Source organism: Trachinotus anak, unplaced genomic scaffold (assembly GCF_046630095.1).
Source record: "Trachinotus anak isolate AG129_WGS33_773 ecotype Australia unplaced genomic scaffold, CSIRO_AGI_Tana_v1 ptg000016l, whole genome shotgun sequence".
Classification (NCBI taxonomy): domain Eukaryota; kingdom Metazoa; phylum Chordata; class Actinopteri; order Carangiformes; family Carangidae; genus Trachinotus; species Trachinotus anak.
Window position 1 is genome coordinate 2536858 of NW_027273867.1, and position 11431 is coordinate 2548288.

Sequence of the window (11431 nt, forward strand, 5' to 3'; positions counted from 1 at the left end):
TCTGCAGACCTTGGTTGTAACGAGTGGTTATTTGAGTTACTGTTGCCTTCCTATCAGCTCGAAGCAGTCTGGCCATTCTCCTCTGACCTCTGGCATCAACAAGTCATTTTCTCCCTGAGAACTGCTGCTCACTGGATATTTTCTCTTTTTCAGACCAGTCTCTGTAAACCCTAGAGATGGTTGAGCAGGAAAATCCCAGTAGATCAGCAGTTTCTGAAATACTCAGACCAGCCCGTCTGGCACCAACAACCATGCCACGTTCACAGTCACTTAAATCACCTTTCTTCTCCGTTCTGATGCTCGGTTTGAACTTCAGCAGGTCGTCTTGACCATGTCTACATGCCTAAATGCATTGAGTTGCTGCCATGTGATTGGCTGATTGGATATTTTTGATAAGCAATTGAATAGCTGCTTGAACAACGTAATAAAGTGGATGGTGAGTGTAGTTTTACTGTGGTTGGAAAAAGAAAAAGATATTAGAGCAATACATTCAAAACCCAGCACTGACAAAGTGATGTCCCGGCTACCCACAACAGTAACTGTGTGTGTGTGTGTGTGTGTGTGTGTGTGTGTGTGTGTGTGTGTGTGTGTGTGTGTGTGAGAATGTGAGGATTTGGCTGAAAATCTGCTGAATTGTTTGACTACTCAGGAAAACAGAGCTGCTCATCAAATCAACAGCTTTTATTGTCTGACTACAACAGATGGTGGAGGAAAGTGCTGCAACAACACACGACAAACAGCAGTATATAATGAAGGATCTTTAATCAGCACTGGTGTGAGCAACACACTGCAGTGTATCCTTGAGTTTGGCTGCTTTTTTGGGGTGGGGGGTGGGGGGTGGGGGGGTAGCTTCCTTACCACCTCCCCACTGTCTCCAGACTGCAGCAATACTCTGTCCTGACTCTCAGTTTGTCGACGTCCGTCCATCTTTGGCTTGAGAAGGATTTCTGTCACTTGTTGGAAAGTTTTTATTGCACTCAATGGAATGAGTTCACCACCTGTCCCTGCTCTGCTGTGTGTGGGGGGAGGGGCTAAGACAGACACATGGTGAAACAGGAAGCAGAGCAGAGAAACTCAGCAAAACACTGCAGAGACTCTCACACTGAGCTGAAATGAAACGAGTGCACATGCATTAGGGTGGGGGTCCTGTTGGGGGGCTGAGCTGCAGTTTTTCATTTTTTATACATTTTTTTGTATAGGAGCATCTTGCAATGTGCAGCACACATTAACCCCTGCCTGCATACACACGCTCAAACATACATAAAGCGTCCATACATATCCCTCCATCAGCATGGAAAGACAAAGGGAAGAAAAATTTAATGAAAATTCAGAAGGGTGATCGATGTGTCAGAACTCTGTCCCTAAATATGATCATTTTCTTTGTTTACTTGCTGGGCCTCAAAGACCCCCCCTTAAGATCAAGTGTTTGACCTTCTTAACGTCTGTATGACTTTTTATATGATAAAGACATATAATGCTTCTTTGTGAGCAGATAATTGGATCTAGGGAGGTGGTGCATGTGTATATATATATATTCGGACGATATTGGTCAGCCATGGGTGAGGCAGGTCAGAGCAAGCGGGTGCGGTGGATGGGACTGTCAGACTGTCCCGACGTGAGCTCAGTGTAGATCAGGGAGCCTCCATGGCATCACAAAAGACATCAAAATTCATTTGATTGAATCTACAGTGACACAATGAAGGAGGCCCAGCTGAAGGAAACAGTGAGGTAGCTTAATATCGTCCACCTGCCCCTTACTCTGAGTTCTTATCTGAGTTCTCAGACTTTTTATCTGAGTTAGTTCTCAGCACAGATAAAGTTATCATAGCGGGTGATTTTAACATTCATGTAGATGTTAAAAGTGACAGCCTGAGTCATGCATTTAATTCACTATTAGACTCAATTGGCTTCTCTCAGCATGTTAATGAACCCACTCACTCTTTTAACCATACCCTTGATCTGGTTCTGACTTATGGGATTGGCATTGAATATCTAACAAGATTTCCCAGAAACCCTCTTTTATCTGACCATTTTCTGTTAACATTTGAGTTTTCAGTCATGGACTACACAGCATCTGGGGAAAAAATCCATTACAGCAGGTGTCCGTCTGACAATACCGTTAGCAAATTTAAAGAAAGAATCACATCAGTACTTAACCCACTGCCATGTATCAATGCAGTAGGGAACAGCTCTCTTAACTTCACATCCACACAGGTTGATGATCTTGTTGACAGTACTGTAGCCTCACTGCGTGCAACTCTAGACACTGTGGCCATCTGAGGAAGAAGGTAGTGAGTCAGAGAAGGCTAGCTCCATGGTACAACTCAGAAACACAAGCTTTAAAGCAAAATTCAAGGAAGCTAGAAAGAAGGTGGCGTTCTACTAACCTGGAAGAATCTCTAAAGGCTTGGAAAGACAGCCTATTGGCGTATAAACAAAGTCTCCGTAAAGCCAGAACATCCTATTATTCATCATTGATAGAAGAAAACAAGAACAATCCCAGGTTTCTGTTCAGCACTGTAGCCAGGCTGACAGACAGCTACAGCTCTGTTGATCCATCTATACCTTTAGCCCTCAGTTGTATTGACTTTATGAGCTTCTTCACAAATAAAATTGTCTCTGTTAGAGAAAAAATTCACCATCTCCTCCCCACAGCTGACTCAGATGTACTGTCCAGTTCAGCAGCCTCAGAGTCCACTGTAACTGGTGTATATTTTGACTGTTTCTCTCCTGTACATCTCTCTGAGCTCGCTTCAACAGTTTCTTCATCTAAACCATCGACTTGTCTTCTAGACCCCGTTCCAACAAGGCTGTTCAAAGAAGTTTTTCCTTTAATCAACACCTCTATATCAAGTCTGATTAACTTATCTTTATCAACAAGTTATGTACAGCAGTAATTAAACCTCTGCTTTCAGATCTAGATGGTTTAGCCAATTATAGACCTATATCCAACCTCCCCTTTATTTCCAAAATCCTTGAGAAGGTCATTGCAAACCAGTTATGTGATTATTTGCACAGGAATGGTTTGTTTGAAGATTTTCAGTCAGGTTTTAGAGTCCATCATAGCACAGAAACAGCTCTGGTTAAGGTTACCAATGATCTCCTCATAGCCTCAGACAATGGACTTGTCTCTATACTTGTCCTACTAGATCTTAGTGCTGCATTTGACACAGAGACTAGAGCATATGGTTGGCATTAAAGGAACCGCACTAAACTGGTTTAAGTCATATCTGTCAGATAGATTCCAGTTTGTTCATGTTAATAACGACTCTTCTATCAACACTATGACTGTCAGTCATGGAGTTCCACAAGGTTCTGTGCTAGGACCAATACTTTTCACTCTATATATGCTTCCTCTAGGAAACATTATTAGGAGGCACCAGATAAATTTCCATTGTTATGCAGATGACACCCAGCTGTACTTATGTACTTATCCATGAAGCCAGGTGAGACTAACCAGGTAGCCAGGCTTCAGGTATGTCTTAAGGACATAAAAACCTGGATGACCAGTAATTTCTTACTCTTAAATTGTAATTGGCCCAAAACACCTCAGAGATACACTATGTGATAATATACTGACTCTGGATGACATCACCTTGGCCTCCAGTGCTACAGTCAGAAACCTTGGTGTCATTTTTGACCAGGACTTGTCCTTTACTTCTCATATAAAGCAAGTCTCTAGGACAGCCTTCTTCCACCTCCGCAACATTGCAAAAATCAGACCCATTCTGTGTCTTAAGGATGCTGAAAAACTAGTTCATGCATTTGTTACCTCAAGACTGGACTACTGTAATTCTTTATTGTCAGGATGTCCCAAAAATTCAGTAAAAAGCCTCCAATTGATCCAAAATGCGGCAGCACGAGTACTGACAGGAACTAGGAAACGAGATCACATCTCTCCTGTGTTAGCTTCTCTGCATTGGCTTCCTGTAAAATCCAGGATAGAATTTAAAATCCTCCTCCTCACCTACAAAACCATTAATGGTCAGGCACCATCGTACCTTGGAGAGCTTATAGTTCCCTATTTTCCCAATAGGACACTTCGCTCTCTAAATGCAGGTCAACTTGTGGTTCCCAGAGTTTGTAAGAGTAGAATGGGGGCAGAGCCTTCAGCTATCAGGCTCCTCTCCTGTGGAACCAGCTCCCAGTGTGGGTTCGGGAGGCAGACACCCTCTCTACCTTTAAGATCAGGCTGCAAACTGTCTTGTTTAGTAAAGCTTATAGTTAGGGCTGGCTCAGGTATGTCCTGACCCATCCCTTAGTTATGCTGCTATAGAGCTTGACTGCTCTCTCCCGTAGTTTGTGCTTCTCCTCTCTCTCCCTCTTTCTGTTCTCATTCTGCAGGTATCTCTGCCTCTGGAGCAGCAGGATCCAGATCCACCCCTACTCATCATTACTATTAACCACTGTTATCTGTCATTATTATTGATAACTCCATTACCTACACAGCTGTTCCTGGTCTCTCTCTCTCTCTGTTCTCTCCTCTCTCCTCCCCCTCCCCCTCTTTCTATCTTCTCCTAAACCCAACCGGTCGAGGCAGACGGCCGCCCACCCTGAGCCCGGTTCTGTTGGAGGTTTCTTCCTGTTAAAAGGGAGTTTTTCCTCCCCCCTGTTGCCAAGTGCTTGCTCGTTGTGGGAACTGTTGGGTTTTTCTCTTTAACAAAGTAAGGTCTTGACCTTACCCTGTAAAGTGCCTTGAGATAATGTATATTATGATTTGGCGCTATACAAATAAAATTGAATTGAATTGAATTTAAGCTAAAAGCGCTATGAGAGACGTCTTCACTATGCTGCATCAATGTTTCTTGTGTGTTTCAATTTTTCCCTTTTGCAATTTTCAGACGACTCCTCTGAGCAGCATGGACCGGTGGATCTGCTCCAGACTCTACAGCACAGTCATGCAGTGTGAGCAGGCTTTCGAAGCCTATGAGCTACACACCATCACGTCTGCCCTGTACTCCTTCTGGGTCCACAGCCTGTGTGATGTCTACATGGTGAGAGGCAGAACTTTCACATGGCATTATGGGTGCATTTTGATGTCATCTAAAAGGGCAGAAATTAGATCCTTGCTTCTTTCCTTTGTATCAGCACTAATCTACTTACTGGGTGATATATTTACCTGATTTATTCATGGCAGCAGGGAGGCTCATTCACAGTGTATCAAAGACTGATGTAAACAGATTACGGTAACCTAAATGAAGCTGATTGTTAAGTTTAGACGACAGTACTTATCCCAGCGTGGAAATATAGCTTGTGTTTGTCATTTCCTTTGCTATGTGTGTGTCCTGTAGGAGTATGTGAAGTCTGTCCTGGTCCAGCAGAATGAGGGGTCAGTGGTCCAGCCTGAGACAGAGCACAGCGGCAGAGAGAGGCAGGTGGCCACCAGTGTCCTCTACCACTGTGTGTCTATGTCCCTGGCCTTGCTCTCCCCTTTCATGCCCTTCATAACTGAGGAGTTGTGGCAGAGACTCCAGCCTTACAGACCTGGAGCTGCTACCCAGACCAGCCTGTGTTTACAGCCGTACCCCTGCTCTTCTCAGCTGGTAGGGCTACAACCATCACACCTCCTCACAACCACAACCAGGGTCTACCACCAGATTTACATGTTGGAAATATTTGCACTGGAGTCCAGCCACATTTAAAAACGATATCCTGTTACATTTTTATGCCTCCACATGGGTGACAGCCAGGGCCGGAGCTCCTTGACAGACCTTCAAATTTGGCACAAATGTTGACCTGGACTCACAGATGAACTGATTACATTTTGGTAGTCAAAGGTCAAAGGTCAAGGTCACAGTGACCTCACAAAATGTGGTTTTGGCTGTATAAATGCAACATCTCCATAATGCCTTCAGGGAATTTCTTCAAATTTGGTAAAAATGTTCACCTGGACTCAAGGACAAACTGTTTTGGTGACGAAAGGTCAAGGTCACAGTGACCTCACAAAACCTGTTTTTAGCATTTTGAACCTGATATCTCAGGAACGCCTTGAAGGAACGTTTTCATAACATTTACTTGGACTCAAGAATGAACTTATTAGATTTTGGTGGTCAAAGGTCAAAGGTCAAGGTCACCGTGACTTAGTCTGAGTCACAGAGGCTGACAACCACGAGACAGTAATTCTAGTTTGCCTATGTTTGGTATCTTTAACCTATCACCGTTTTTTACAGTTGCTTACATGCATTTCTCAATTCTGAGTTCACTGTATCAAATCTCTTCACACAGCAACCAACCTGGACTAAACTGAGGATCACTTTTCATTGCTTTGACACTAAATTCAAGCAACGTTGTTGGTTGTATTTGACAGCATATTCAGTATTAGACCTTCAAATTGATCAAACTGATCACTTTATTAGGAACACCTCACTGACACTGGTAGCTCCTCAGGTCTTCAGGTCCTGGATCCAGATGTTGAAACCTTCCCCTGAGACTCTGCTCCATGTTGACATGACATCAGAGCATCACATTCATGCTGCAGGTCTCCTGTTCTACCACATCCCAAAGGGGGTCTACTGGATCCAGGTCTGAGACTGAACTGGACTCACTATCTTGTTGATGAAACCAGTTTGTGACATGGAGCATTTTCCTGCAGGAAGAAAGTAGTAGTGGCCATGAAGGATGACCATGGTCGGCAACAACACAAACAGACAGACTGTGACATTCAGACCAGGACTGATTGGTATTAAGGCCCAAAGTGAGTCAAGGTGGTGGTCAAGGTCATGGTTTTGTTGTTGGCTCTAATAGCTAGAAACCGTTGTTAGTGAAAATCCAGGAGATCAGCAACTTCAGAATCACTCAGACTCAGACCAACAGTCATGTCGCAGTCAGAGTTAGAATCACATGTTTCCTCCTTCTGATGTTTGATGTGAACATTAACTGAAGCTCCTCACCTGGATCTGCAGGAGTTTATGCTGCCACGTGATTGGCTGATTGGATAATTACATGAATAAGCAGATGAACAGTTGTTCCTAATAAAGTGCTCAGTAATTTTAACTGGTGTAAAACTTAAATACTGATCTGCTTTACAGGTAAAACAGACGGTGAATTTGAAGTTATTAGTCTTTCTGTTTGCTCTTGATGATCTTGCTCGTTTTCACTTGTGAATGTCCTCTGGCTGCATTTTCAACTTTCCTTGTGTTTTAGCTGATGCATTGTTTTTTTTTTAACCTCTCCGTCCCTCCAGGCTCACTGGCATTTCCCTGAAGAGGAAAGAGCGTTCCTACTGGTCCAGGAAGTGATCCGAACGGCACGCTTGCTACGAGCCCAGTGCGGCATGACCAAAGAAAAACCTGCCAGTGAGTCATTTACCAGCTGAAAACAAGCATTTCAAAAAATCTCACCTTACTGATGAAAGACTGGTTGATGTAAAAGAAACAGAAATGATGAGGCCATGTTGCTTGTGTGTGGTGTGCTTCAGTGTGGGCAGTGTGTTCACCCGCCCAGGCCCAGGTCCTCCTTCACTTTGGGTCAGCTGTTTGGACCTTAAGCCGGATCTCCAGCCTCCACATCCACTGTCCTCATGGTGCAGACAACCTCCACTCCACTCCTCCACCTAAAGGAAGCCTCGTCGGTGTGGTGGACCACACATGTCAGCTACACCTTCACGTACAGGTGTGTATCAGCTTCCCTCTGCTTCCTTCAAAAGCTGCCAATATTACAATCAGGCATGCAAATAAATTCAAGTGGGATTTTCAGGACAGGTTGTACAACCCCGTTTCCAAAAAAGTTGGGACTCTGTGTGAATAAAAAACAGAATCCAATGATGTGCAAATCACGGAAACCCATAATAAAACAGAACAAAGACAATAGAACAAAGACAACATATCAAATGTTGAAATGCTGAAATTTTTTTGTTTTATGAAAAATATCTGCTCAGTTTGAATTTGATGCAGCAACATGTTTCTAAAAAGTTGGGACAGGGTCAACAAAAGACTGGAAAAGTCGTGTAATGCAAAAAAAAACAAACAAAAAAGCTGGTTGAATGTCTCACAACTAATGAGGTTAATTGTCAACAGGTCAGTAGATGATTGGGTATAAAAAGAGGCTCCAGAGAGGCAGAGGCTCTGTGCAGTGAAGATGGGGAGAGGTTCACCACTCTGTGAAAGACTGCGTGGGCAAATAGTGCAACAGTTTAAGAATAATGCTCCTCAATGTTAAACTGCAAAGAATATGGGAATTTGAACAGTTTGTTGCTTCATCCACAAATGCAGGTTGAAACTCTACCATGCAAAGTAGAAACCAAATCTAAACATGATCCAGAAACATCTCTGACTTCTCTGGGCCTGAGCTCATTTAAGATGGTCTGAGCTGAAATGGAAAACTGTCCTGTGGTCTGACCAATCAAATATTCAGATTCTTTTTGGAAATCATGGACACTGCATCCTCCGGGCTACAGAGGAGAGGGATCATCCAGCTTGTGATCAGTGCACAGTTCAAAAGCCATGGGCATTAGTGCCCATGGCTTGGGTAGCTTGCACATCTGGGAAGGCTCCATTAATGCTGAACAGTATATACAGGTTTTGGAGCAACATGTCTGCCATCCAGACAAAGTCTTTTTCAGAGAAGGCCTTGCATATTTCAGCAAGACAACACCAAACCACATTCTGAGAGTATTACAGCAGCATGTCTCTGTAGTAGAAGAGTCAGGACACTAAACTGACCTGTCTGCAGTGTTGTTGTTAAAAGAAGAGATGATGAACACAGTGGTAAACATGACCCTGTCCCAACTTTATGAAATGTGTTGCTGCATCATATTCAAACTGAGCAGATATTTTTCATAAAACAATAAAATTTCTCCACTCCAACATTTGATATGTTGTCTTTGTTCTATTTTCAGTTAAATATGAGTTTATATGATTTACACATCATCACATTCTGTTTTTATTTACATTTTACACAGTGTCCCAACTTCTTTGGAAACGGGGGTGTAATTCCGGGCCCCCCGGTCAACTCATTAGCTGAAAACAGTTTGTATTACAAACATGCAGTCAGGTTGCAATTTATTAGGTACACCTAGGTGTTCCACTTTTGTTGAAACTGCTTTAACAACTTCACCATTGTGTTAGTTTGTGTTGCTGTTCTGTTGGTTAGACCACCCTCACTGATATCACAGAAGCTTAATGTTACACACAGGGTGGACAAAACAACAGAAATGCCTGTTGGTGTAACACAAAACAAACTGCAGCTTCCAAATAACCATGAAGTTGTAAGAGCACCTCTTAAAACATTAGAACCTACAGTTATTACAGGACTGTTGGATTTGATTGCATTAGTTCTAGTTAGGAAAAAGAGTAGTATTAAAGTATAACACTGCCATAATCACTAGAAATTGATTGTGAAATGGGCTTCGCCTTGACTTTGCAATGTGCTACCTAACTTGAAAATCAGAGTGCAAACTGGAATGACATGACATGGAGAGAAGGCCTGACAGTGTAACATAATTGTGCTGGTGGGTTCCACAATTTAAGGTTTTCAGTTGGTGATGAGGATGTTGATTGTGTCTGACGTACAGTGTCATGTGATTTGCTCTCACAGAGCGGAATGAATGTCGACAAACAGATCCTGCAGCTCTCCCAACGCAGAGACAAGCTCGTTCCCAAGCTGGAGGAAATCCTCCGCAGGGTCCAATCTCCAGACTACCTGAGCAAAGTTCCTGCTCACGTCAGGCAGCAGACGGACAGTAAGGTGAGCACTGAGCAGTCAAGTGCAGGGAAGCTGCTGTGGGTTATTTATGATTGGTTGTCGCGGTGGAAAAGTTTATATTTTTACATTAGGTTTTTATTCACAACTCCTCACCACAAGAAGACGAGAAAAGTTATTGTTACATACACTGGTGTCCCTGTTCACGTTAAAAGGATTATCAAAATATAAAGAACATTCAAAATATAGATTATAATATATATACATATAAACAATAAAAGCCTCACATGTCACATTGTAAATAACCCAAATTATAGGTTTAGTTTAATTATCTTTTAAATAAAAATAATTTGTATGTATGTGCAGCTGTGGTGAAAATAGTTATCAACACAGCTTCTGAGACGTTGCTGCAAATCGTCCAGGGAATGACAGGGGGCCCCTTTAAGGAGGTTTCCTTCTGAGATGTCATTGCAAATCATCCATTGGTTGCTTAAGGGGAAGGGAGCTGCATTTGGAGATATTTCTGGGAAGTTAACTTTGTCAGCCCTCAGGGGCCCTCAACAGTCTGGGGCCCCAAGCATTCACTTGCCTTACCTGTTCACAGGCTGCATCTCTGATCATGAAATTATTTGTGTCTTAATTGTGTATAGTAGTAGTGTTAATAATAGTATTTGTTTTACTATAGTTCTGCGGTCGTCCGTGTGCTAGCAAACATGTACAGTGTGTGAAAGTTTTCATGTGATTCATATTTTTAACCCTTCCTTGTGCTCAGATGTCAGCTGTGCAGCAGGAACTGAAAACCATTGAGGACCAGCTGAAGGTGCTGCAAGAGACTCAAACAACAGAGTAACAGCAGCCAGCAGGCATGACAGTGACAGTGTGGACTGCTGGACGTCAGAGCTGATCGACTTGATGAATTATTTATGATGTTGTCTGAGCCTGAGATCTCTACACTGCTGGAATGAATGAGTAGTTGTATAATATCATTAATATGTTGTTTACATAATGCACATAAAGTCACTGTCACACTCTGTCACTGCAGCACTGCCCTGTGTAATGAACAATTTGCCTGCAGGAGGAGGTGTGGCAGGCTGTGGGTATCTATAGAAAGGGACATTAACGGATTTTGTTAATGCACAGATGGTGCTATGGAAGTTTTCATCTGCTCACTTACTGCACACAGCAAGTACTTGTGTCCTGTCATGGCTTTTCAAGAGCATTGATAGTTGAGCTGTGTGGTCATTGTCTTTAAAATGAATGTGTCTTTTCCTACATTTGACAAAGGGTGTTTTCTTGTTGTTGTTGTTGTTGTTGTTGTTGTTGTTGTTGTTGTTGTTGTTGTTGTTGTTGTTGTTGTTGTTTTTGTTTGGGGGACAGGAGGGGGGCTGGAGCTGGAGCTGGAGCCAATCCTAGCTAATGTTAGGCAAATGGAAAGGTACATCCTGGACAGGTCACCAGTCACATAGAGAGACAGACGACCATTCATGATCACACATTCGCCCCTACAAACAATTTAGAGTCACCGGTTAACCTGACTAACCGAACCTGTGTGCGGAAGCCAAAGCACCTGGACAAAATCTCTGCAAACAATCCCAAAGGGAAATTACAGTAGCAGTAGCTAGCCAAATGGCATCAGCCACAAAAGTAGTAATTATATTATAAACACATAAGAATACAATAAAAGCTAAGAACGGAGACTAAGAGTTGGACCACAATCTTCCACTTAATTGTACCAAATGAATATGGCACAATGTACAAGATGTATACAGTTTGTAGCCAGTTATACCATTTA

The 11431-nt window shown here is 42.8% G+C and overlaps 1 protein-coding gene across 1 annotated transcript in view; it reads left to right on the forward strand.

The window, feature by feature from the left end:
- vars2 (valyl-tRNA synthetase 2, mitochondrial) overlaps positions 1–10913 on the forward strand; it is a 29216-nt gene extending 18303 nt beyond the window's left edge. Inside the window, exons 25-30 of the mRNA XM_071501038.1 lie at positions 4842–4994; positions 5292–5543; positions 7184–7295; positions 7418–7611; positions 9535–9684; positions 10412–10913. Of these exons, the coding sequence (XP_071357139.1) occupies positions 4842–4994; positions 5292–5543; positions 7184–7295; positions 7418–7611; positions 9535–9684; positions 10412–10489 (939 nt within the window). The 3' untranslated portion in view covers positions 10490–10913. The remainder of the gene's footprint in view (positions 1–4841; positions 4995–5291; positions 5544–7183; positions 7296–7417; positions 7612–9534; positions 9685–10411) is intronic.
- Positions 10914–11431: the final 518 nt, after the last annotated feature.